Source organism: Trachypithecus francoisi, unplaced genomic scaffold (genome assembly GCF_009764315.1).
Source record: "Trachypithecus francoisi isolate TF-2019V2 unplaced genomic scaffold, Tfra_2.0 Lachesis_group11, whole genome shotgun sequence".
In the NCBI taxonomy this organism is placed as follows: domain Eukaryota; kingdom Metazoa; phylum Chordata; class Mammalia; order Primates; family Cercopithecidae; genus Trachypithecus; species Trachypithecus francoisi.
The window spans coordinates 130,153,032-130,180,161 of record NW_022681456.1 but is presented as its reverse complement, the minus strand read 5'-3'; the positions used below and the strand labels follow the sequence as shown (position 1 = coordinate 130,180,161).

General features: G+C 56.2%; 1 protein-coding gene across 1 annotated transcript in view; it reads right to left on the bottom strand.

Moving 5' to 3' along the window:
- CACNA2D4 (calcium voltage-gated channel auxiliary subunit alpha2delta 4) overlaps window positions 1-27,130 on the bottom strand; it is a 128,507-nt gene that overhangs the window by 18,627 nt on the left and 82,750 nt on the right. The window contains exons 27-29 of the mRNA XM_033223267.1: window positions 2,231-2,292; window positions 1,134-1,178; window positions 869-931 (exon numbers count right to left, since the gene is read on the bottom strand). Of these exons, the coding sequence (XP_033079158.1) occupies window positions 869-931; window positions 1,134-1,178; window positions 2,231-2,292 (170 nt within the window). The remainder of the gene's footprint in view (window positions 1-868; window positions 932-1,133; window positions 1,179-2,230; window positions 2,293-27,130) is intronic.

Here is a 27,130-nt window from a genome sequence, read left to right as displayed (position 1 = left end):
TAGTGAAGCTCACACAGAACCAAATACTATGCCCCTTTCCCCGAGGCTCAGGCAGGAGGCCGGTTGGATGCTCTTCCTCGCTTCAAGGAAATGCGTCTGGTGAATAGACCTGGGTTTGCTTCAGGTTGGAATGGGCTTCTTTTTCAGTTTGATTCCTGGCTAAAGGAATCATCCATTTTGAGGCCCCTTTGGAGCCCAGCAAGTGTAACTATATTACTGTACTTTCTCTTTTTCCTCTCCGAGTCCATGCTCAGTTCAGAGACAGGCCCACACCCAGCGGGGGCAGGGGAAGGTTAGGACGTGCAAGCCAGGCACTCAGGTGAGAAAGCGTCACATCCACTCCCCACGTCTTCCCTGGCACACCGAAGGCCAGGCGTGGTGGGCGAGAGTATAATGTTCCATAAGGTCCAGACAGGACAAGAACATGAAGTGGGGAAGACGCGTCTTCTGGGCCCCACGATGGTAGAAAGGCAGGAGGGGGTTGGGGGGTGATCTGATGAGTGGGTGTGCTTGGATCCCTGGGGGGAGGCCCCGCGTGAGGCTGGGTCAGTGTGGCCAGGCAGGGCCCTGAGATGGGGTTACTGAGTGGCTCCTACCAGGGATGGGAGGAGGCCAGGTTAGTGACAGGTAAAATGAAGAAGTAATATTTTCTCTGACTCTCTGAGTTGAAAAGTGCTCCAAATTCTGCCATCTTGCTCTGTTGACTTTGGCTTTAAGAACACCGTGTTCTTCAGACCTTTCAGCTGAATTGGCCCTAAGCAGGGCTCCCTCCTGGGGCCGTGGGGCTCTCTTTAGCTGGAGTGGCTGCCCGATGTCTCCAGTCCTCCTGCTGCCCTCTCCCCCTCATTCTACATCCCCAGTGACTCACCTCATGGGACCTCTTGGAGATCAGAATGAACCCATTGTTGTCGATGACGAAGCAGTCCAGATCCTGGGCGGAAACCCAGAAGGGAGGTTACGCCAGGCCCCTCGCCCACCCCGGTCCTCCGGCCTGTCCCCCAGCTCTGGAAGGCAGCACGGGAGCCTTCGCTGCAGGGAAGGAAGGGATCTGGGGGAGGGAAGCTGGCCCGCAAGCAGGACCGGTGGAGGGCCATGGCTCCCACCTCCAGTTTCCTCACTCGGGCAGAACTTACACTGTCCTCACAGCTCTGTGTGCACGGCCCGTCCACAGTGCTGCACTGGAAGGAAGAGGAGAGACTGAATGTGGAGACCGCATGCATGTGTGTGGTAGAAATGGCACGTGGAAGTGGGAGCACTGTGTGTGGGGTACGTTTGCAGTGTGTGTGCATGTGTGCATGGGGTGTGTATCTGTATGCAGAGGGCATGTGTGTGGGGTGTGGGATGTGTGTGTCGTATGCGGAGAGCACATGTGTGAGGTGTGTGCATGTGTGTCTGTATGCGGAGGGTACATGCGTGTGGTGTGTGTTAGCTCTGTGTGTGTGGCATGTGGCCTGTGGGTGCTGCATGTTGCAGGCCCTGGCTGGTGGAGTGGTCCAGGTAGCCCTTCTAGAGGTGCAGGCCCTGCAGCCCCCGGGCCTCAATGCTGGTGTGGGGAGGGGGCTTTGTGGACTCTGCACTGGCTGTCCGGTGAGGCGGAGGGTGACCGCAGCCCCCTGCCCTCCATCCCTCCCCATTCATTCTTGGGCTCCCTGCACTTGCCCAAAGCCAGGCCACAGCAATGAGTGATGGGGGCCGAGGGGGTCGGCGTTGCAGGACACTGGGGCTGAGGGAGCTTGAGGGAGGTGATGGGGGCGGCTCAGAAGCTCAGAGGGACCTGAGGGCTCTGGGGAAGCAGAGGGGAAAGGAGCCAGTAGAATGGACAGGACCGGGCCAGGCAGAGCTGGGAGTTCTCGGCCAGAAACCGCTGTCATCTCTGGCATCTCTTGCCAGCCATCAGGGCCTGGACCCTGGACCTTGGACAGTGGAGTAAGATGGCTCTCCTTCTGCAGAGGGGAGGCGAGCCAGTGACTTTGGGATGGCGAGAGGGGGTGACTCTGGGTCGTGCCCCTCAGCACTGGGCTGGGAGGGGCTGGGGACCAGTGCTGAGGCCCGGCCTGCAGGCTGGGGAGTGAGGGGCTGAGAAGCGGGAGGGGACTGGGAGGGCATCCTGAGAGTTTCAAGGCTGTGGAGCATCCAAGGGGATGCGAGAGGGTCTACACCCAGGGAAGCACGGTGAGTTCCCCACCCGACCTGGCCTGACATCACACCTACCTGCCGCGTTGACACCTACCTGCCGTGTTGCCGCCCAGAATTTGCGCTGGAGGAATTCCAGCTTCATTTGGACGCCCACGGCTACAGGGCAGGAAGAGAGAGGGCAAGGCCAGGGAAGAGACAGGGAGAGAAAAAAACAGAGTCAAGTTAAAGAGAGGAGGTGCTTCCGCCGGAATTGAGGAGAGAGACAGCAGCAGACGGGAGGACTGAGTCAGAGGGCAGAGTGCCACTGAGGTTCCTGGGGAGCGGGAGGGGTGGGGGAAGAAGAGAGACGGCAGCCCAGCAGCGATGAGGCTCCCGTTCCAGAGAGCAATGAGGGCAGATTCATCCTAGATCTCTGGGAACTCAAGGCCGGTGGATGGGACAGCTCAGTCTCCCCTTTCCCGTAGATGGGAATATAGAGGCCAGAGAGACCCACCCTTTTGACCAAATCACATGACCAAGAGTGGCGCCCGGAGACTGGAATTCAGGGCCATTGCCCTAGCAACTCATGGGCTCCTTGGATCTGAACCTGGTGTAACCATTTCTTTCACACCCTCTGCCTGCTCAGGCTCTTCCCCGCTTTATAAGGAGGCTCTTTTCCAGCTCAAAGCCAGGATCGGATTTGTCCGGGGCTGCAGGCAGGTTCCAGGAAACTACAGGCACCACCAGCTGGCAAAGAGTTCTCTTTTGATGACTGCTTACAAGGGCCACCCTTGCCTTTCTGGTTCCCAAATAGGCTTGGAGAACCCAAACGGGTGCTTACATATCAAGAGAAATCTGGGACAAAGAGCTCCAGGAAAACTTGGGGCCAATGAATAGAAAGAAGAGGCAGGTTATATTGAAAAGAAGAAGAATTTCAAAACTAGGCCAGCTTCCTAGTGTCTGGTATAATAATATCAAAACTGCGCTGGGCGCTTAGAACGTGTCCGGCACCTCACATGCATGAGTGTATTGAATCCCACAGCAGGCCAGTCCTATTATTATTCTGACTTTCCAAGCTGAAGAAATGGTGGCTTTTCAGAGTCACATGGCTTGCCCCAGTCACCAGCTTGTTAATAACAGAGGCAGGACTGCAGCCTGGACCTACCTATCCCTGAACCTGCCTCCTCTCGACCTGGACTGAGTCCTGGCGGTCGGGAAGGAGCGGCGGGCACAGGCAAGCCGCTCTCTACTCAGGCTCCGGTTTCCTCATCTGTGAAACGTGAGCAGATGTGGCTTCTTAACCATTACTCTGTGTCCATCACAATCATTCCCACTTCTCCAGTACCCAGTTGGCGGGAGTTCCAGTACGGCACAGAGATACAGAATTGTGTTTTCGTTTTTTCAATCTGGAATGATCTTAGAGAAATTTGATGGGTAAAATGAGAGCAGGGAAGGGTGACAGGCCAGAGGTCCAGCCCTGCATTTTCCAGGGTTGTGATCTTTGAATTTTGTCTTCTCAGCTGCAAGATGAGTCACAGTTCTACTTCCCCTAGAAGGGCAGAAGGAGCATAAGATTGTTGAGGCTCAAGTGAGATAATGTGTGAGGCTGTCACTCCAGACTAGAGCCTTGGTTTTTAAATTTCAGCGTGCATCACAATCGCCTGGAAGGTTTGTTAGAACCCCACCCCCAGAGTTTCTCCTTCAGGGGCTCCAGGGTGGGCCTGAGAATTTCTGAAGTGTTCCCAGGGGTGGACGATGCTGCTAGTACAGGCACCATATTTAGAGAACCCCTGTCCTAAGCCTTACCCACTGAACCTTCTAAGATGATGAAGATGGCCTACAGCTGTGCTGTCCTAAACAGTAGCCAATAGCCACACGTGGCTACTGAGAACTCAGAGTGTGGCTAGCACGCCTGAGGACCTGCATTTTAAAACATTTTACTTTTAATTAACTTAAATTTAAATAGCCACGTATGGTTGTTGGCCACTGTTTTGGACAGTGTTATTCTGGAGCTAATCTGAGTTTGCAGATGAAGAAACCGAGGCCCTGAGAGGCCCCTCCCCTCCCTTGGAGTCTCCCGGCAATCCTGGGGTGGTACTCTGGCTGGCTGGCCTTCTTGAACAGGTCCTATGCTATGGGAACATTTGAGTTCTTTGGGGGTGTCTTTGTTGCTTTGAGGTCCAGGTGGCTGAAAGGTGTGGGCTGGAAGGGGATGCGTAGACCCATTTGTTGGCTCATGACAAAGATGAGAGCTGCAGACACAGTGCACAGCAGCAGGTGAGGTGTGCTCAGGGCCTGGCACGGTCATGCTCCTCCTCCTGCTCATGTGCCCCTTTAAGGTTGCGGGGACCCCTCAGTCTCTTCTCCTTCTTTTCCCTTATAAGACCACCCTAGATATTCATTTTAGACAGATTTCTTTCAGAAAAGGCTGAATGAAAGAGGATCATCAGAGTGAATCATGCCAGTGTTCAGAACGACCCACTCTTCGGGATGGAAGAGAGTTTCCTCCATCCTGCCCTTGGCCTCCGTGGTCAAAGAGGTCTCACGTTGTTCCTAGAATGAGACTCTGCCTTTCCATTGGATGGCTCAGTGTCAAGTCGCATAGAATCATGAGATTTCTGAGCTGGAAGAAATTCTATGATTCTAACATGGGGAGTCTGGAGAGGGTGGGGGTGTAGGTTTTGAGTTTCCTTGGGCAGAAATGGGGGGAGCAGGGCACAGAGCAGATTTTCCCCCACTTGGTTCCATTCCAAGCTCCTCCAAGGCAAGCTGTGTGTCTTGCCTTGGTGTCCTTTGCGAAATTTAGGGCATTGCAACCGCCTATTGGCATGTCCTCTGCCCTTGGGTCACAGAGCGCTAATGAGTGTGTTTTACAATCCTCTTGTAAGATAAAAAAGTTCTCAAAGTCCCCACTAGACCCAAGAAGTCCAGCTGGCTTCACCTCTCACTTTGAATTTGCCATGTTCTTCCCCAAACCTGACCCTGCTTGAGACGTCTCCATTTCACAACACATTTTCTACCTGATTGCTATCATTTTCCCTCCTCCCATCTAAGGTCTGCACACCTTAGTGCCAAAATTTTATAAATCTGTCCGCTTCCCTCCATCTCCACGGTTACCACCCTTGGCCAAGCCAACATTGCCCTCACTTGGATTAATGCAAGCACCCCCGAGCTGTCCACCGCTTTCCACCCCGCCTCTCTCTAATCCATTCTCCACAAAGCCGCAAGAGTGATCTTTCTGAAGATCAAATCACACCACTCCCTGGCTTAAAACCCTCTAATGTCGTCCCATTGCTCTTTTTCGTTTTGTTTTTTTGAGACGGAGTCTCACTCTGTCACCCAGGCTGGAGCGCAGTGGCATGATCTCAGCTCATTGCAACCTCTGCCTCCTGGGTTCAACTGTTTCTCCTGCCTCAGCCTCCCGGGTAGCTAGGATTACAGGTGCATGTGACACCATGCATAGCTAATTTTTGTATTTCTGGTAGAGATGGGGTTTCACCACGTTGGCCAGGCTGGTCTCAAACTCCTGACCTCAAGTGATCTACCCGCCTCAGTCTCCCAAAGTGCTGTACTCTTCAGAAATTACAGGCGTGAGTCATCGCACCTGGCCCCCATTGATCTTAAAATCTAAACTTGTAAGATGGCCACATGAACTGGCCCTGCTGATTTCTCTCATTTTAACCAGAAACACTTCATCTCTCAAACATATTAAGCTCATTCTCACCCCAGGGCATTTGTACCAACTGTTTTCTCCTCCTGGAATGCTCTTCCCCTAGAATTTTACATGGCTGGCTCCTTCCCATGATCAGGTCTCAGCCCAACATCATCTCCTAGAGTGGCTGTCCCTGGCCTCCCGAGATAAAGCAGGTTCCCCCTCCGCCACCACCTTTCACTCTCTATCTCATTACTTGTTTAATTTTCTAAGTGACATGATTTGTTCATCTATTTGATTTCTCATTTATTGTCTGTCTGGGGCTAATACCAGGCAGGGGATTGAGTTTTGATGCCCAGCACCTAGAACCTGTTCCTATCACAGTGTGGCTCCATACATTGTTCTTGAGCTATGTAAGCTAATTCAATTTGAACCAGCCACTTGACAGGGAAGCAGAATTCTAGCAGGACTCACTGTCCCTTCCCTCCAAGCTTCAGGGGCCTTGCTGATCTCCTTCCTCTCCATTTTGCTGTGCCTTCTCACTGTCCCTGAACTTGAGATCCTGGAGCTTTAGCTGTGCTCTGGGTCCCTTGAAGACCTCAGAGGCAATCCACTGAGGAATGGGGATTTAAGTGAGACACGAAGAAGAACTTCCTTATGGCAAGAACTGTAGGATGTTGAAGACAAGATGTGGTATTGGGAGTAAAGGCGGTGAGGCACGGAAATATATTTACCAGTGAGTCAACAGTGTTCTGCGGTGCCCAGCTGCTTGCACCCTTTGGCTTGCATCATACTGAATCCTTCTATCAACTCCTGTCCCACAACCCAAGTTGTGCTTTTCCATTCCAGACACCCAGGGAACCGAGTCTTCTCCCCCAGGATCCCTGCTCTGCTCATTCAGGTGAGTGGCTACTTGTGGGGAGGACTGCCCTTCCTCCCATCATCTCCTGCTAGCCAGCTGTGTGTAGGAGACAACACCTTATGATATTATGTTTGCAGACAAGCTCACACCTTTCGGTGAAGAGAAATTCAGGCCAAGGGCCTGAGGGAATGCAAGGCACTCGGCTTTTCCGGTTGCTTTCCTGGGAGTTATCAGGAAAACTTCCCTCATGCCTGTGCATGCTGGGCCCCTGTTTTAGACCCCGACGTTGGTCCCCAGGGGGTCTGTCATGACCTGAAAGAGGAAGACAAATCTCAGACCCCTTCCTGCCCCAGCTGGCCTGAATCCCTTCCCTCCCTCCTGTCCTCCCTCTCCGGGCTGTCCCCTGCCTTCCCTCTCTGGCCTGCCTCTCCACATTGATCTCATGCCTTCCTCCATGCAGCTTTCCTGTAAGATCTCAGCTCAGCTCCGCTGGCGGACAACACAACAAAGAGCCTCAGTAAGGCCAGGCCGGCAAGCGGCTTATCAAGATGTACATCTTTGCTCTGCACGCAGACTGTCACCTTGGTGCTGCTGTGTCATCACAGATAGCAAAACCAAACAGCTGCACATGCACACACACATACATGCACACACAGACACACATGTATGCACACACACCTGCACACGCATGCACACCATACACATGCACACACGTACACACACATGCACACACATAGCATGCACATGAACATGTGAGTTTGCACACTGTTGAGTGCTGTGGTGCCAGGAGTCAGAAGCTCCAGCTTTGCCCTCCCAGCCCTTGTACCTACTTCTCTTTCCTCCTCCTCTGTCTTGAAAACCTAACCGGGAGACTGCGTGTTGCACGGGATGGGGACTGTGGAGCATGAGAGGGATCATCTTTTGTAACACATGCTGCGGACCCGGCAGGTGCACAGTGAATACTTAGGTCACAGAAGGCCAGTGCCAGAAGGGAGACCAGAGATCTCAACCCATCTCCTCATTCTGCAGGGCAGGAATCCCAGCCAGCAAGGCCCAGGGCTGCTGAGTGAACTCACTAGCTAGCTAGTCACTGAGCAACAGAGTCTGGAGTCTGGGTCCCCTGGTCTTGAGCTCTTTCATGTCCTCCATTCCTCACGCAGTTGACACAAAGTTGCTGCGGCCTGAAGGACACGGAACAGGTGAGGCTGGTCCCTCTGCTTGAACAGCTCTGTGTTGGGAAGGAGATGAAGCAGACCACGGAAAGCCTCTGCACAATGTGAAGGTGGCCCAAAGAGAATACCAGAGATCAGAGGAGGAGCAGGGCCAGTCCTGTGGTATTCCGGGGAAATGTTGCCTTGCAGGTGACATTCTGATTGAGATTTTAAGGAAGGCGGAAGCCACCTGATGGCGGGAGAGCATTGCAGGCCCAGGGAAGGCCACGCGTTCAGGGAAGGCCACGCTTTCAGGGAAGGCCACGCTTTCATGGAGATGGAGAAGCAGGAAGTGTGTTTATGGGGAGGTGGGAGCCTCCTTAGCTTGAAAGTGTGATGTGTGGGAGGCACCGACATGAGAGGTGAGAGGCAGGGGATTCCCCAGAGAGAAAAGACACTGCAGCTGAAGCCTTGTGCTGCCCGGGGGCCCAGCAGAACAGACGGAAAGGAGTGTGCAGGAGCATCCTTCTAGTGACATCCTGAGTCCAGGGGGTTCCTCTACCCCCACCCCAGTCCTGGTTATGAATCCTCCCAGGAAAGCAGGCAAAATGGAAGAGGGACATAGGACACGGTGATATATTGCTAGCATACTGCTTCATCTGTCTACAGGCAGTGGACGCAAAGGAAGGGGGATTTAGGGTTCGTGCTCCAGGCTAGGGGGGCCCTGGCTTCCTTCTAGGTTGGTCCCTGACTCACTTGGCCTTCAGATCAGCCACTTCCTGTCTCTTAGAATATCAGTTTTTCTGACTTGCTTTGTCCTGATTGGTAAAGAAAGAGGCCTCCAAGTTCTTGAATGACAGTCTCTTCCCTTCGCATGCCTGACCCATCACAGATAAGAGCAAGGAGCCCTGAGAAGCCAAGCTCGTCCCTGGCTTGAGAAAGGTCTGCAAGCAGCTGCTGCAGGCAGCCCTGTGCCCAAGCTCCCAGCTGCCAACTCTGGTATTCTGCTTCCTAAAGTAGTCCTGGCCTGGGGTGGTCAGACCCTGAGGCTCAGTGACCTCTGCATGACCATGTGATCCCTGGCTTTGTGGGGGCTCAGGGCCCTTTCCTGTAGGGCCATCTGGCACATGGACATCCCTGTGCACCCTTCTTTTGTATGACTGAGAGGAGGGTTGGGTTTTTCCTTCTCTCAGGCAGGATGGGAGACTCTGCCTCGCATGTCTCTAAAACAGGAGAAAGACCAGCTTCCCGGGGGTGCCTCAATGGGAACAAAAGTCAGCCGCTTGCTCAGTGTCTGCGCCTGTCCCTCTTTCCCCAGATGGAAGGGAAGAGAGGAGAGAGGCACAGAAGACAGGTGCAGCCGGTTGGGGGGGGGTGAGGGAGAGCCTGGAGGCGCAGGATGGAAGATGGAGGTGGTGGTGAAACAGCTTTCCTCCTCCCTGGGGTCGGCAGCGATTCATCCACAGGCGCCTTTTTCCACTGAAATGTGAGCGTGGCCAGGGTGAGCACTGCCCTCGCAGCCGAGGCGCCTCTGGTGTGTGCCTGTGTGTGCTGCTGCCGCTGTCATCACAGATGCACCCCAGCTGTCACTCCCCGCTCTGCTCCGGCTCGTCGCTCGCGCACACGCGCGCTCTCCTCCCTCGCCCCTTTCTTCCCTCTCTCCTCTCTCTCTCCCTCCATCCCTCTCTTTCCTTCTCAGTTTGTGACTGACCCAGCAGTCCCCTGCCTGCCGCAAGCATTCCACCTCCCGGTGCTGTGTGCTGCGTGCCAGCCCCTGCTCCCGCTGAGTGGAGACTCTGGCATCAGTGCCCACTGCGCTCTGCCTGCCGGTGGTGTCTGGATTTCTCTAGGAATCCCAGGAGGGTCTTACTGGAGGGTTGAGAGCCACCTGATTGAAGGCGTTTGCGGTCAGAGTAAAGACGGTGAGTGCCAAGTGACTGGTAGGAAGGAATGGAGGGTTGGTGGGGACGGGGGGGGGTGGTCCGGGCATTTGAAGTGGGGACCGGCCATCTCTGCCCTGCAGGAATAGCTACAGTTGCTTCCTACCTGGGGGCAATTGCTGGGGCCAAGAAGCAGCTCAGGCTCAGGCACCGGAGCATCCCAAAGGTGCACGACACCGGGAACTCTGAGCCCACAGCGCTGGGGACAAGAGCTGTGGATTCTGCTGGGAAGTGGGGAGGAGGGCAGCGCTGGCGCCAGATGACAGTCCCGGGTGGCATAGAAACGGTCCCTGCAGCACGGGAGAAGCAGCCAAGAGCCTTGTGCTGTCGTTGTGCCCGGCTCTGCACAGACAGCCCCAAGAAACTCGGGGGTCATGGGAAGCAGGTGGGATGGCAGCCGGGTGCTGGGGACAGGGCCAGATCAGAGGAAGGCTTGGGGTGGAGGGTGGCAGGGTGGAGGGCCTGGATGTCAGAGGCATGGGCACAGACCCAGGGCCTGGGCCTCCCCATAGCTTGCCTGCAGGTGACTGTCCTTGGACAAGGGTGTGGAGGAGCCCTCCCCCAGATGAGCATGGGTCCACTTGGCTGTGCATGAAGCCTCCCTGGTGACGGTGAGGCTGGGAGTGGGCAAGAGAGAGGAGTATTGCAGCCCTTCCCTGCTAGCCCAAGGGCAAGGCAGGAAAATCAGGCCTGCGAGAACCTGCTGGGGTGTCCCGCGGCTGTACACCCAACCGTTCATCTGCAAATGGGTCAGGGAGCCTTAGGGGGGGCTGTGCACTGAGCTTGGGTTGGGGGTACACAGCGGGGCCAGGCCTGCCTGGCTTCTAGACCCAGGCAGGGGGCATGGACCCCCTGAGTAGAGCGGGACAGTCACTCCCAATCCCCCTGGCCCATTTGAACAGTGCTGGAGAGGGGAGCAGCCTGACCAGGAGTCAGAAGTTCATATTCCTGCACCTCCCCGCAGGTCCGGGGCTGGGTTCCAGTTGGTGGCTCTGTCTCTCCCCTACCCCCAAGCTGTCCACATTTCTGGGGGGTGTTGGCACCTGGCTGTCAGGGCTACTTGGGCAGTGCCTCTTTGTGACTCAGATGACACCCCTGCAGCTTAGATAACTGCCTCAGGTGGGGGCGGGGAGGGAGCCGAGCACGTGGAGCTGAGGCGGGGGAAGTCCAGCTGGTAGGGAAACCCGACAGCAGCTTCCGAGCTGCCAAGAAGAGCCCAGCTCTTCCCACCCCCACCTCCCCACCGGCAGAAAGAAAGTCTCAGCACTGCCAAAAGAGGGAGACCAGGAAAGCCAGGCCCGTGGGGAGGGGTAAGGAGAGAGGCTGCTTAAGTTGCCGATCTGGTGTCTTTGGGGTTTGACGGAAGCTTGTCTGGGCCCAGGAGGAGCAAATCCTGCTCCCATTTTCCAGGCACCAGAGCCCAGGGGCCGCCTCTGGGCTGTTTTGGCCTCAGTGGGCAGTGTAGGAAGGAGGAGGGGACAGCGTGTATGTGATGGTTGGGGGTGTCTGGGAGCTCTGGGGGTGGGCAGAGGAGGAAGGAGCCAGCATAGAGGCCGTCTGACCCTCTGGTCTTCCTCCTTCTTCCCCCAGCCAGGCTTCCCCTGCGCCCTGCCTGGGGACACCACCCTGAGCCCAGCCCCAGGGCCCAGTGGACACCTGAGCCTCCCTCATATCAGGGAGCAGCTCCCATGAGGAGTCACTCAGGAGGCTTCTCTGCTGTGCTTCCCAGAGGGTCTGTTTGAGATGGGGAATGTCTGACAAGAAAACGGTGGTGCAGGAGGCTGGGGGTGAGGATGGGGCATGTGTTTTAAAATGAACCAGGAGGGCATATGGCTGTTCCAAGTACAAATATAGAGATCGTAAAAACCTAGTTCCTTGCTGCCTGGGCAGTGTGTGTGATGGGGGTGATGGGCAGGAAAGAGCTCGAGCATGTGTCCTAGCAGGCCTGGGTGCCCAGATGGGCAGCAGCAAGGGAAGCCCAGTCTAGACGGCATGGCAGCCTCCCTGCGTCCTAGGCATATGGAATCTCGGGCTGTCTTTGGCCCAGGGCTCTGGCTGCCCACTCTCCGGGCTCCCTCTCAGCCTTCCTGGGGTTGGCGGAAGGGCACTGCCTCTGCAGGCCCAGGGCATGGGGCCAGTGCTGGCTCTGCCTCTCTCTGGCCCTCTGCAGAGTGAAGGGGGTGGCAGAGTGGGCTGCCAATGCCCCTTTTACCCCTGAGTCCTGTGACTCTTCCATGCTGAGGGGTGTGGAGGCCTTGTCTTGAGTCAGGGACCCTTGACCAAGGGGAGATTCCAGGGGAGTGGGTGCACCTTAGGGCTAGCGTGATGGCCCAGGAGTCAGGAATTCAGAGGTGGAGGCCCAATGGGCATTATCTGGCTGCATGCCTTGGATGCTTGATGTGGAGGGATAGACATGAGCAGAAGCGTGAGAGGAAGGGCGCGGACACCAGGTCTGTGGAGTGTGCTGGAGGTTTCTAGCTAGAGTCTGAGACGAGATTAATTAACCTCCATCTGAGGAGAAATGGAAGGGGCAGGTGCATGGAGCGGTCCAGGCTCCTGCCATCCCAACCTAGTAGCTCTCTGCAGTGAGTGAGTGCGTGCAGGCTGTTCCATGCTCTGAGGGGCCAGGTGGGGCGCTAGCTGGGAGGCAGCTCCCACCCCCAGTCTCTAGGGGTGGCTGCAGCCCACTCAGCTCTGCACGTGGAACCCCCTGCTCCTACTGGGGCCTCTTGCTCCCCCATGGTCTCCCCAGCCTTGACTCCCCCACAGCAGAGCTCCGGCCTACTCCCCTCACCTCAGCACACAACCCCCAGCCAGAAAGGTTTCTAGAAAGCCCCCTCCACCCTCTGTAAGATCTGGGCCTCCCAGGACTTCAAGAAGGGAGGCTGGGAAGAGGAGAACTTGGCTTGCTTGCATCTCAGTCCAACAAGTCACAAAGTCTGTTCCTTCATCAGGGCAGTGGGGACAAAAACAGCTGCCTTCTCAGCTGCACCAAGAGTGGATCAGGCACTGCCGTGGACACTGCAGAGGGCTGTTCCGAGGAAAGGCGATGTCTTCCTTTCCTACCTCTGCCTTTCCTGCACAAGTAACCCCCACGTGTAAGCAGACAGACAACTGAGTTAGGAGCCAGAGAGCTCGGGCTCAGATCCATATGATTCCATTTGCCTAACTTTAGGCGAGTTAATTAATTTCTGTTGCCTCAGTTTCCTACATCTGCAAAATGATAGTAACAAGAACACGAACCCCAGAGAGTTGTTACAAGGATTAAGAAAACTACACAGGTTTGTGACTGTGGTAATTTTTTCTCCCCAGGTCCCAGTTAACCTCTCAGTGGGTCCTGGAGGCTCAGGGACAGGCCAGCACGGTCTCCTCGGTGACCGTTCGCCCTGCTGAGAGGTGCCCGGCCTCATAGCATAAAACTCGAATATGCATGAAAACCACCTGGGGATCTTGTTAAAATGCAGATTCTGACTCAGTCATTCTGGGTGGGACCTGAGCCTGCCTTCTTACAAGGCTCCCGAGCTAGACCAATGCTGCTGATCCATGGACCACACTTTGAGTTGCAATGGGCTACACTCAAAGGCCCGTGTTTCTGGCCCTCCAGAGTTCCTCATTGGACTGCTTTGAGCTCCTCAGCCTCATTCTCCCATCCTGGCTCTCTCTGGAAGGGAGGCCAGGGATTCTGGGGAGGCCTAGCCCCTCATCTTTGGTCTCCCTGTCTCTAGGACTGGGTCAGGAGCAGGCCCGGCATCCAGAGTGGATGAGGCCATGGGACTTGGAGACAGGAGATCTCGCTGTCCGCCATGCTGCACCCTGGGCAGGGCCTTCCCTCCCAGACTGTGAATTTATCTCAGCAGCTGCTCTCCCAGCCTGCCGCAGCAGCTGCTCTCCCAGCTTCCCAATGTAGGTCACCCCCTTTCCTTAAGGAGGCTCCACTCTTCTGGGGGTGGGAAGGGGCCCTTTGGATGGAGGTGTTGGTAGGCAGAGGCTCAGGAACTAGGGAGTGCTGGCTGCAGCCCCACCTCTCCCTAGGAGTCCTTCTGTGACGCCACACGCGTGTGACTGGTGTCCTCTGCGAGCTGCGCTATGTTTCTCGCTCTTGGGAAGGTCCTGGTGTCCAGGAGGAAGCCCAAGGGACCCAGGAAAGCAGGATTTGCTGCTCAGAGAGCAAGGGGCATATTCGCATGGACCTGCGGGCCCTGTTTGCATCACATTTCTCTAGACAATACCAGGATCAACAGTGTCCTGCCACCTTGCAAGACAACACCTGTGCGTCTGCATGGTGGGGACTTGACTGGCTTGTGCAGGTGACATCCCATTCGAGGCTGGAGATGGGACCTCCAGACCTGCACAAGAAGCCACCTTCGCCAGCCTGTTTGCTGTTAACCCCTGGGCTCACAGTGTGGGAGACACTGAGGGACGGGAAAGGGTGGGGTGGGAGGCAAAACAGGAGCCTACCCGGGGGAGGCAGAGGCCTCAGGTGGAAACTGGCCTGAGCTAGGGTGGGAGGCTTCTCCACTATCTACCTGCCTGCAGCAAGCCGGAAGCAGTGGGAGCAGATGCCTGGACGGGGCATCCAGCCTCAACATGCGCCCTGAGCACAGGAACTATCTCATGGGTTAGGGGCTGCTCCGCAGAGGTTCTCTCCGGACCTTAGCTCCAGGCTGGAGGTGGCTTCCACATAGGTCTGCTGGGGGCACTTGGGAGCTTAGAGGCATCTCATTCGGTTGCCTGAGTGTTGGCATTTGAGAAGTGCTGGAGTGCTGCCAGCAAGGTGCGTGTGCATGTGTGCAGGGATGTGGGCCCATGTATGTTAGCACATGCCTAGCTGCACAGCTCTCTGTGGGTGTGTGTGCATCCCGTGCTGTGTACAGAGCTCCAAGCACATGTCTGGGAGGCCTCTGTGTGTGCCCTGCTCTGTGCACACATAAGTATCTCCCTGAAAGGGCCACTGCCCGGTGACAGTCGCCAGGGAGTGATGGGCAGCCTAGTTCCGAAACCTGCAATCCAGTCCCTTATTTACCGTGTGACCTGAGGCAAGTGATCATCATCTCTATGCCTTGGGTGGCCGTGGACTGTGAGCTCTCGATATGGGCATTCTTGATTGAGTAAGAGAGATTGTGCTGAAGGTCAGGGCTTGAGGGACAGACAGCGTGGACGCTGCTGTTCGAAGGCAGGTCTGCGAGGGCCATAGGTGTGGGGCAGAAATACATAGACTCCACAGGCCCGGGGTGCTCAGGAATGAGAAATAACCTCACATGTGAGGTTGGTGGGATCGGGAAAGAAAACCGACCTGCTGCTGACACCCTCTCCCTTGGAGGGAGGAACTGCTGCTCCCTCATGCCTGTCTTGGGCTCAAGTCCAAGCTTGGAGCAGGAGCCTCTGCCTGGATTTCCATGGTGATGTGCACTGAGTGTGGCAACTCTCTTCCCTTCACTAGACTGATCCTCATAGAAATTCCACCAAGCAGGTATTGCGGTCACCATTTCTAGACATAAAGAAGCTGAGGCCCAGAGGGTTTAAGCAGTTTGTTTAAAGAACTGGCCAGAGATTTGAACCCAGAGCACCCACCCCTGCCAACTGGCACCAGGAGCCCACTTGGGCCTGGCCTTGAGACAGTGGCATCACCACCCTCAGGGCCTCCTCCACCCCTCATGCCAGGGACGTGGGTCCTCCCGAAAGCTAAATGGTGGGGGGTCCCGGGCTGCCTGCAATCCCACACTTGTGCCCAGTCTTGTGACCCCTCTGCCAGCGCCTGCAGGGCCCTCGGCAGACTGGCACCCTTACTGTGTGGGGGAGGGGGAGGAAAGGCAGCCGAGAGGACAGCCGAGTCGGGTCAGAGCTGACTGTCCTGTTCTAACTGGGCACTGCTGTGGCTGTCTAAGGAGCACCCAAGGAGGGAGGGGCTGAGGGGGCTGAGGGGAGAAGACGGGGCCAACAGGGTTTGCAGCAGGACCCTAACGCCCGAGTGGAAACCTGCACAAACAGGCAGAGATTCTGGGCTCAGCACTGATGCTTCCTGGCAACTCCATCTACCTCCGGGCCTGTCTTTTTCACTCTGATATTGTCTCCTGGGCTCCCAGAATTACGTAGGCCCATGGGGGCAGGGAGAGGCAGGCTGCAACCCGGAGTCACCCAGGGACAAATCTGGCAACCAAGGAAGGTCAGAGGCTGGAGCCGCCTGGAGCTGTGGGCTGACGCAGGGAGCCTGTGGAGGGCGAAGGAGAGGGGTGCGGGCATCCTCCCTCCTTCCCCACCCGTCCCCGCCCCTGCCAGCTGCAGCAGGTAAACACATACCAGTCCCCTGTCCCCGTCTCTGATGGGCTGGCAGCCTGGGCCTCCCATCTGGAAGGAAGTGGAGACCCCAGCACACATCCTGTGTCCCAGTTGGGAGACACTGGGGGGCAGACCCTAGAAAGGGTAAGTGTCCCCTTGTCCCCTCAGAAGGAAGCTTGCTCCTGCACCCCGGCTGCCTCAGCGCCCCTGCTCTGAGATCTCACCTCTCCTCTGTGTCCCCGTCTCTTCCTAGCAGCTGCCGCAGCATGAACCCCTGAGCTGATGCGTCTTATTATAGCCCGGCTGGCGGAAGACAGAGCGCTGCTGTTCACCTCTGCGCGGGCGGCGGTGGTGCAGGGGGAAGCGGCAGGCCGTCCAGTGGCTCACACCATACGCGACTGCAGCTGCCAAGGGCCTGGCCCCTGCCTCCCTGGGGCCATGGTGAGCTGTGGTGGGGCTGGAGAAACTGGGACCCAGGTGAGGGGTGCCTCCAGGGACAGGTGACAGCTGTGGCCTGTGACCCTACTCTGCTCACCTTGCAGAGACAACTCAGTTTCTCCACCTATAATTCAAGGAATGCCCAGATGGGAGACCAGGTTGTCATGAAAACATTTGAGTGATCAACAAGAAGGCAGAGGAGGCTGGGTGGGCACTTGGGTGCGCCCCCAGCCCTGCAGCGCTGTGCCTGACCCTCGGGCTCCTGGAATGCCGAAGCCTGTCCCGCCCCCACCCCAGGGGGTTGAAGGCTTCCCGGCTCCTCTCCTTCAGCTCCCTGGCTCCTCTTCTTCCCCCACGCAGGGAATCATAACTGAGAGGTACAGGAGAGGGCATGAGGAGTGTAAAGAGGCACCCGGGCCCTCTCCCTAACCCCTGGGCTGGAACGGGGCTCCTGCGCCGGCCTGCGCTCAGTGCTCCTCCCTCCCTCAGGACTGACGGGCGGTGCACCCAGGGGCTCCTCTCTCCCCAGAGCGACAGGGCCCAGAGAGCCGTGGGCCTCACCATGCTGGCGCCGGGCAGCAGCCCTGAGCAGAGGGGCAGGCTCGCCCTGCAGTGGAGGCAGGTCTCCTGTGAGTACACCCCTGGCCCCGGAGGAGGGTGCGGGTGGGGTGGGGGTGCCGAGGTGACTTTAGGTAGCACCATATGGGGCCTTAGCAACACTCAGGCTGCAGGGAGGCCTAGGCCAGATCTTCCTGGGATACCCGAGGCTACGTTCTGGGAAGCCAGGGTCATGCCTGGTGACAGCGTCTCTACCACAGTCACCGCTGAGTGCTGAGTGGTTAGACCTGGAGTTGGAGGCCTCGACAGTTGTTCTACCTCCCCCAGGTAAGTCTCTGTGACCTTGATGGGGTCCCCGATAAGAGAAGACCTCTGCTGGAATGCAGGCCTGCTGAGTCTTAAGCAGCCTCACTGGTGCCTGAGCTTGTCAGTCTGAGCTTGTCAGCTGTGGCGAGCCCTTTTGCTCCCATGGGGAACTGCCCCGTTGGCTGGCCTCGGCCAGGAGCTGGGTCAGCGTGGAGATGTCTCTTCCGCTCCTTATGCCTCCGCTTTCCCAACTCTCAGTAGAGGACCTGGTGGGCTCTTGGGAGGCGGTGCTGGAAGAGACTTTGGGGAGTGGGTCCAACCCCTCCTGCATCTAGGCAGACTGAGCCCTCCATTTACCAAAAAGGGGAGGAAGTGTGAATGAAGGCAACGCCAGGCAGCTGTCAGGGTGAAAGGAGCCCTGAGAATTCTCTTTATATGTGGCAAAGGGAGAAGGTCAACAAGGGCTGGTCTGCCCAAGGCTACACAGTGGCAGGGAGGAAAAGGTCCCGCGGGATGGGGACGGCATTCTGTCTGACTTCTCGCTGTGGCCAGCCCTGTGATCCAGGGCCCCACAACACAGACAGCCTGAATTATTCACCGTGCGAGAGAGGCTGGCCCCCGAGTGACTCAGATCTCCTTTCAACCTCATTCTAGAATCACTCAACACCTCGCAATACGGGATTATGTTTTCTTGTCACTGGAGCTTTTATGCCACCCTGGTCTCCAGGGCGGTGGGGAGGCAGGGAGTTGCTCTTCTGCCGCGGCTCTCGGCCTGCTGTCAGGCCCTTCCCTGGGAGGGGCGAGTGGCTTCTGGCGATGCAGACCCTTTTGAGAGGGAAGTTGAATGGATTGGATTTTTTTTTCCCCCCTGGGGAAAGTCAAGTCTGAAGAATGCTGATTCTCAGACGGCTTGGTGTGGTGGTGTGGGGCTGGCTGATCTGATAGCAGATAGGCTCAGAGGGGTGAGAGGTGAGCGGTGACATGAGGTAACCCAAGATGGCCAGAAAAAGGGTCTCCAGTGGCTTCCATGGCTGTGCCTGTGCTCACTTCTCACCAAGAACAGGGAGGCTCGCTGTTAGGCTGCAGGGAGGCCTAGGCCAGATCTAGCCACATGTCAGCTCTCAGCTGTCATCGATCCTCCAGGCAGGAGAAGGGGAGAGTCTCATCCTCTTCCTTCAAGCTCCACCCTTTGGGACGTCAGACACCCAGACCCCTGTTGGACAAGACTTAAGGCTGTTCAGACCCAGCTCACAGCCCATTGGTCCACCCCGACCTGGGACAGCCAGGCCCCAGGTCTCAGGTCCCAGGCCCCAGGTCGGGGATGGACCGATGGGCTGTGAGCTGGGTCTGAACTTCTCCATTACTTCTCTGGCTGGAGTCTTTTCTCTAGTCTGTGCGGAACTGACCTTGGCTGGGCTGACCTGGTGGGACTGAACTATTTTGAGCTCTTCCCCGTTCCCTTTCACGATGAGCAGGCTTCCCTGCTACTCAGGAGGACACTTAGGAGTTCTTGAGGCCGCTGTTGGGAAGGGCTGCTCTGCAACGGAAGGGCACGGCTCTGATGTGATTGTTGCCTGAGAGTCACTTCTCCCAGCCCTATACACAGGACCCCATGCTCGCTACGTAGAATAAGAGTCTTGGGCAAAAGATGGGACCGGGAAAGGAATTCTGTTAATCAGGCCATTATGCAGGAATGCTGCCCTGTACCCCTAGGAACAGAAGCCCAGGCTGAGAGCCTGGATGGTGTTAGGGTGGGAGTCAATGTGAAATGCGTCCTGGGCCCTATGATTTGTCAATGTTGAAGTGGGTTTATGCATCTTAGCCTGTCACTCCCACAGTGGAGCACAGCCTGGGCTCTAAACCCTCACGCCAAGTTGCTGGCGTCATCTTGGATGTGGGGTTCATGGAGACCTAATAGCCCGTGGGAAGCTGTGCAGGACAGGGCTGAGAGTGCTGTTTCGTGCGCTCGCCTTTCCACACACAGCTTGTCTTTAGGGCAGCTCCAGAGGTGGGGTGGGCCACAGAGGGGAGGAGCCAGCAGCCTGGCCATTTTCCATGGGAAGGAAAGACTTTGTCCCAGCAGTGACACTGGGAGAGGGCATGGGAGCAGGTTTCTCTGACAACCTTTTCTCCTGTATTGTGTCAACATCCATGGTGTCTGTAGGACCCAAGCTCCCCAGGAAATGACTGTGGGAGGCCCTGCGGGCTTTTCCTATCACTGTGCACCAGCATGGCTTGTCCTCTGGGCTCTGGCTGAGTCTGCAGGGTCATTCTCCACTCAAGTGATTGCTCTGCCAGATGTGTGGCAAGGGAGGGCGCCCTGCAGACACTGTGTGATGTCCATTACTATGGAAGTGGCTTTGGATTTGTTATCCTTTTATGTGGCTAATAAATGTTTATGCCTTGATTGTGGCTTGTGCCAAAGGAGATAAAGCCAAGAGCTTGTTATGATATGAGCTGGAAAGGAGGGAAGAGAAGCAGGAGGTAGTGACCTGGCCTGTTGCTTTCTTTCTCCCGTCTGTCCCCCCCATCAAGGGATCACCTGCTGGGTCGCCCTGTATGCTGTGGAGGCCCTCCCCACCTGCCCTTTCTCCTGCAAGTGTGACAGCCGCAGCCTGGAGGTGGACTGCAGTGGCCTAGGCCTCACCACGGTGCCCCCAGATGTGCCCGCGGCCACCCGAACCCTCTTGCTCTTGAACAATAAGCTGAGTGCCCTGCCAAGCTGGGCTTTCGCCAACCTGTCCAGCCTGCAGCGGCTGGACCTGTCCAACAACTTCCTGGACCAGCTGCCCCACTCCATTTTCGGGGACCTGACGAATCTGACTGAGCTGCAGCTACGCAATAACAGCATCAGGACCCTGGACAGGGACCTGCTGCGACACTCGCCCCTGCTCCGCCACCTGGACCTGTCCATCAACGGCCTGGCCCAGCTGCCCCCTGGCCTTTTTGACGGCCTCCTGGCTCTGCGTTCCCTCTCGCTTCGCTCCAACCGTCTGCAGAACCTGGACCGGCTGACATTTGAACCCCTAGCGAACCTGCAGCTGCTGCAGGTGGGAGATAACCCCTGGGAGTGTGACTGTAACCTGCGTGAGTTCAAACACTGGATGGAGTGGTTCTCCTACCGAGGTGAGCACAGCCGGCCCCGCTGGGGCCCCAGGGATCGGGACAATCACCTCTGGCCCCACACTTTCCTCCTGGCGGCTGGGTGCTGACTCAGAGAGCAGGCCAGGGGAAAGAAGGGGGCGACCCTGCCTCTGTGCCAGCTCGGCTAGAAAAGTCACAAGCCTCCCCTCAGATGAGCCATCACCCTTCCTGCCAGTGGGAGAGAGGCTGGTGCTGCTCCCTCCACCCCCACCCTCCCCTCCCTGCTCTGCATCCCCTCCCCAAGCTACCTCCCCGCTTTCTCCTAGGAGGACTCACAGAACTGGATCTCCCTTTCGTAGGTTACATAAGGGAAGTAAAGACACCTGGACTTTGTATCCCACCAGGTTTGCCTGTGGGCTTCCCGGGTGTGGTAGAAGGAGGGAGAAAAACAGCTCTTCTTCTGAAGAATACAGCCATCTCTTAAACACCTACCCTTACACGAGAGGGGAATAGAATGAATCCTCAGTAAAACCACAGCTTCCTTTTGGTGACAGTGCCAACTTCCTCTCCCAAGAAGTTTTGTCATCCAGACTTTAAGAAGTCAAATGAGTTAGGTTTTACTTTCTTCCCGTCCCCTTTTCTTTAATGTGGGAAAGTGCTGTCATGACCTATGATATGGTCACATGACATGGGAAAGGAGGGTGCGCAAGACGGTGGTGAGAAGGGCCAGATCTGCCTTTGAATTTCGGCTCTGCCACCTGCTAGCTGTGTGATCTTGAGACAGCTGGTTACCCTCTCACTGTGGCACCGTAAAGTGGGAAGGAAACAGTGTCTGCTTCGTAGGGTCATTGTGAGGATGAAATGCGGTAATGCACGACATGTGGCTTGAGAGGTGCCCAGCACAAAGTGAGTCCCCAATAAAACGTTCATTTATCTGTTCACTCCCTGGTAAGAATCAAATACGAAGTGGACTTGAAACGCCACTTGGTGCCCAGCACAAAGTACATGCTCAATGAATGTCTGCTGAGCTGATGAATCAATATTTAAGCAGTGAAAATAATGCCAATGCTTTTTGTTAAAGTCTTACCACTTTCATCTCCAGCCACAATTTCAATTATTTCCGTGAAATTCTTCTGTGTTAGTTAATTAAAAATGTTTTACATACTATAAAGTGCCACAAAATGTTAGTCACTATGATAATTTCTCCCATTTTCATGAGAGGGGAAATAATGATTATTATTTGTATAGTTTCCAGTTTACCAATATCTTTTCATGTACATGATTTTAATCCTTACAACAACTAATTGAGATAGACCTTCTTATTTTACAGCTAAGAAAACTAAAACTCATAAGTAATTAAATAAATTAAATAATTTTCACAAGATGACACAGCCAGGATTCAACTTTGGGTCTTCTGAGCAGGGAAATGAGGCTGCACCCCCATCAGCACTCAGCTCTGCATCCCCAGGCAGTACTGATACCTGCTCCTGGGATGTGAGGTTTGCTGCAGGCCACCCAGGTGTCAGGCGCATAGGGGAACTACTAGGCCAGGTGTCTTCAGACCCTCCTCTGCTATGGTTGTCGGGAACTGAATTCCCAGCACAAAAAGGCATGCCATGAGAATGTGCATTTTTCAGACTTTTTCAATAGCAGAATTGCTTTCAACCTTGCATTTCTTAAAAACAAAATCCTGGAATATTTCCATTGGCATCCCAGGGAAAGATTGATGCCTACTGTATGAGGAGACTTGCAGCAGACGGGCTGCAGAGGGAGCTGCCAGTGACGGAGTGGCTGCAGCCTGCGTCTCTTCAGCAGGGGTCTAGTGCCTGCATCTAGATTTCACTGGAAGCTGAAAGAGGGTCAGAATCCAACTTCCACTTTCTAGGGGACGTCTAGGCGGATTGTTGTCCTCAGCCACCCTCTCTCTCACCCCACCCCTGTCCTGCATCTGTGTCTCCCTATGTCTGAGCCAGGCTCCACCACCATCATGAAGACGTCTTGGCGAGCCTGGGCGCCCATGTACCCACACCTCCTCATCAGCACCAGCCTCCTCTCCTTGGCCTCATGTGCCTCCAGGATTCCCCCTCCAGTTGCCTTTGTACTCACAGGGCTGTGGTTGGGGCACTGATGGGGCCATTGGATTGCTCCTAAGGAGGAAAAGGAGAACATTCCTGCCAACTCTTTTCCTCCCTACACCAAAAAGGGAGCTGCCCATTCTTAGGCAACCAAAAGGTCTTGCATGGAGGGGCAGTGGCAGAGGCAGACGGTTTTGACTTTTGTCCTTTGAGTGAGATGTAAGAACCCTAGAAGGATAAGATGCTGTGTTGAGAACAGTATCCTGGGCTCGCAGACAGGTGATCAGAAGGCAGATTCAGGGGCAGACAGTGTGGCAGGGACACTCAGCTTTCTGCAATGACAGCCCTTTCCTGGGCACCTCCCGGTGTTAGCACTGCCTTACTCTGTGGGTCAGTTTGGCCCCAGAGAGGACAGGCCGGATGAAAGTGGCTGCGAGCTTCTCTATAAAATGGGAATAAAGACAATATCCATTTCACATGGCTCCTGTGAGGATGAAATGGCACGATATACGTAATTCACTGTGGACTTGGCTCAATCAATGCTGTTTTCCCTCCTCCGCTTCCTCTTCTATAGATGGCGATTCCAGGATTGACTACATTGCTGATAAAAACTACCTTCTGGGGCTTCCGTTTTGGGGATCTGGGGACGGGGAGAGGGAGTGCAAGTTCTGGATGCCTGGTCAGCCCCTCTTTCTCTCTCCTGCATGCAGGGGGGCGCTTGGACCAGCTTGCCTGCACCCTGCCCAAGGAGCTGAGGGGGAAGGACATGCGGATGGTCCCCATGGAGATGTTCAACTACTGCTCCCAGCTGGAGGACGAGAATAGCTCAGCTGGGCTGGATATTCCTGGGCCACCCTGCACCAAGGCCAGTCCAGAGCCTGCTAAGCCCAAGCCCGGGGCTGAGCCAGAGCCGGAGCCCGGCACAGCCTGCCCACAGAAGCAGAGGCACCGGCCGGCGAGTGTGAGGCGAGCCATGGGCACGGTGATCATCGCAGGGGTCGTGTGCGGCATCGTCTGCATCATGATGGTGGTGGCCGCTGCCTATGGCTGCATCTACGCCTCCCTCATGGCCAAGTACCACCGGGAGCTCAAAAAGCGCCAGCCCCTGATGGGGGACCCCGAGGGCGAGCACGAGGACCAGAAGCAGATCTCTTCTGTGGCCTGAGCGCCCACTCCCACCCGGCCAGGTAGGAAGGGCGGGGAGAGCACGTGGCATTGCTTTGCCACAGCCTCCACCTTGACCCGGCGCTGGCCACTGCCTCCCCCAGTCCACTCTCCTCCCTGCCCTCCAGCAGACAAGCCACAGCAGGCTCTCTCCCTGCACTTTCGAGGCTCCCTGGAAGCCGCCGTGCTGGGGGCTCCTGTGGATGCTCCTCTTGGAGCCAGTACATCTTTGGAACATCTGGGCGAATCTCCCTAAGCTCTGGCCACGGCAAAGCAAGGAGGTGTGTGCAAGAGGAGGCTTCCGGACTGGGCATTCCCCTGTCGCCCTTCCTGCCCTGGGGTGGCCACAGCTGGTGACTCTTCCTACCTTGCTGGTACCACCTTACCGGCATTGAGGGGACAGGGAGGGAAGGATCTGAGGGATGAAGGTAGATTTCTGAGAGTCTCTCCTAAGCCAGAAAGACGTTCTTAACACCCCTGCAGTGTGAAAGCTGGCCCAGCTCTACAACTGTTGGTACCAATGTGCAAACACACCAGCCCTGCCATCTGGACCCAGCACTCAGAAACACCATACACCCCTGGCTGACGCCATCATGCCTCTGGATCTGCTATAGGCCACACTGACCACATGCTCCTGGATTCACTGATTTACTCACTCTCACACCCATTGCATCACCAGTGCCGTCACACGGATTGAAAGAATACACACACACACACGCACTCACATTCTCACACTCACACAGTCACATGGAGATGGAGGTTATGAGCACTCGGACAGCAAGACATGCTCTTCCCTGGGGGCCTCCCTGAGATCACAGAGCCGCTCGCTTGCTCACTGCAATCTTCTCAAGTCAACAGCGGGAAGGAACTCAAACAGTAACACTAGGATCCTTTGAGATCCTCTAAAGTGGGCCAAAGTGGTACCACTGGAGCAGACTGCCTGTCACCATGGTAACCCTCTCACACCTCTCCTGCTGGGCTTTCCCGGGACACCCCCCAGGGGCCTGGAGCAGCTGCATGTGTGCATGGCGGCCTCCTGAGAATCCAGCCACACACCACTGGTGTTGCCTCGGTCCTGCCCACGCACATCACAGCACCATGCCCTGCGGGGCCCCCACCGATTCCTCCACAGCCTGCAGCCTGGCACCGTGACTCTGTGCCTCTCACCCTCCATCTTCAGTGCTACTGGCCTATGACTTCAGGGCTGGGACATGGTGGTGCTTTGCCATTGGTGGCACCCTCTGGGGAGAGCAGGTGGCAGGCAGAGAACACGGTGGCTCCCCTGAGGCTCGCTGCCTGCCAGCTTATCGCAGCCAGAGCCCGGGAGCAGGAGCGGGTGGCCACATGCTGCCCAGAGGCTCCCAGGATGGGGCCTCTGTTCCCGGCTTTGTCTGCTCAGTGTGGCTCCCCAGAGCACTTCCTTGCACCCAGGCGGGAGCCAAACCAGAGAGTGGGTGGGGAGCCTATCTGGGACGGAGCCACCTGCTGCCAAGGCAGTGCAGGTTTTCCAGGTTACTTGTCCCTCTCCCTAGCTCCATCCCTCCTCAGAGTGTGATGACGGTGGGTATCGAGGTGTAGAGTGTGATGACGGTGGGCATCGAGGTGTAGTGTGATGACGGTGGGCATCGAGGTGTAGAGTGTGATGACGGTGGGCATCGAGGTGTAGGTGTGATGACGGTGGGCATCGAGGTGTAGAGTGTGATGACGGTGGGCATCGAGGTGTAGAGTGTGATGACGGTGGGCATCGAGGTGTAGAGTGATGACGGTGGGCATCGAGGTGTAGATGTGATGACGGTGGGCATCGAGGTGTAGAGTGTGATGACGGTGGGCATCGAGGTGTAGAGTGTGATGACGGTGGGCATCGAGGTGTAGAGTGTGATGACGGTGGGCATCGAGGTGTAGAGTGTGATGACGGTGGGCATCGAGGTGTAGAGTGTGATGACGGTGGGCATCGAGGTGTAGAGTGTGATGACGGTGGGCATCGAGGTGTAGAGTGTGATGACGGTGGGCATCGAGGTGTAGAGTGTGATGACGGTGGGCATCGAGGTAGAGTGTGATGACGGTGGGCATCGAGGTGTAGAGTGTGATGACGGTGGGCATCGAGGTGTAGAGTGTGATGACGGTGGGCATCGAGGTGTAGAGTGTGATGACGGTGGGCATCGAGGTGTAGAGTGTGATGACGGTGGGCATCGAGGTGTAGAGTGTGATGACGGTGGGCATCGAGGTGTAGAGTGTGATGACGGTGGGCATCGAGGTGTAGAGTGTGATGACGGTGGCATCGAGGTGTAGAGTGTGATGACGGTGGGCATCGAGGTGTAGAGTGTGATGACGGTGGGCATCGAGGTGTAGAGTGTGATGACGGTGGGCATCGAGGTGTAGAGTGTGATGACGGTGGGCATCGAGGTGTAGAGTGTGATGACGGTGGGCATCGAGGTGTAGAGTGTGATGACGGTGGCATCGAGGTGTAGAGTGTGATGACGGTGGGCATCGAGGTGTAGAGTGTGATGACGGTGGGCATCGAGGTGTAGAGTGTGATGACGGGGGCATCGAGGTGTAGAGTGTGATGACGGTGGGCATCGAGGTGTAGAGTGTGATGACGGTGGGCATCGAGGTGTAGTGTGATGACGGTGGGCATCGAGGTGTAGAGTGTGATGACGGTGGGCATCGAGGTGTAGAGTGTGATGACGGTGGGCATCGAGGTGTAGAGTGTGATGACGGTGGGCATCGAGGTGTAGAGTGTGATGACGGTGGGCATCGAGTGTAGAGTGTGATGACGGTGGGCATCGAGGTGTAGAGTGTGATGACGGTGGGCATCGAGGTGTAGAGTGTGATGACGGTGGGCATCGAGGTGTAGAGTGTGATGACGGTGGGCATCGAGGTGTAGAGTGTGATGACGGTGGGCATCGAGGTGTAGAGTGTGATGACGGTGGGCATCGAGGTGTAGAGTGTGATGACGGTGGGCATCGAGGTGTAGAGTGTGATGACGGTGGGCATCGAGGTGTAGAGTGTGATGACGGTGGGCATCGAGGTGTAGAGTGTGATGACGGTGGGCATCGAGTTGTAGAGTGTGATGACGGTGGCATCGAGGTGTAGAGTGTGATGACGGTGGGCATCGAGGTGTAGAGTGTGATGACGGTGGCATCGAGGTGTAGTGTGATGACGGTGGGTATCGAGGTGTAGAGTGTGATGACGGTGGGTATCGAGGTGTAGAGTGTGATGACGGTGGGTATCGAGGTGTAGAGTGTGATGACGGTGGGTATCGAGGTGTAGAGTGTGATGACGGTGGGTATCGAGGTGTAGAGTGTGATGACGGTGGGTATCGAGGTTAGAGTGTGATGACGGTGGGTATCGAGGTGTAGAGTGTGATGACGGTGGGTATCGAGTGTAGAGTGTGATGACGGTGGGTATCGAGGTGTAGAGTGTGATGACGGTGGGTATCGAGGTGTAGAGTGTGATGACGGTGGGTATCGAGTGTAGAGTGTGATGACGGTGGGTATCGAGGTGTAGAG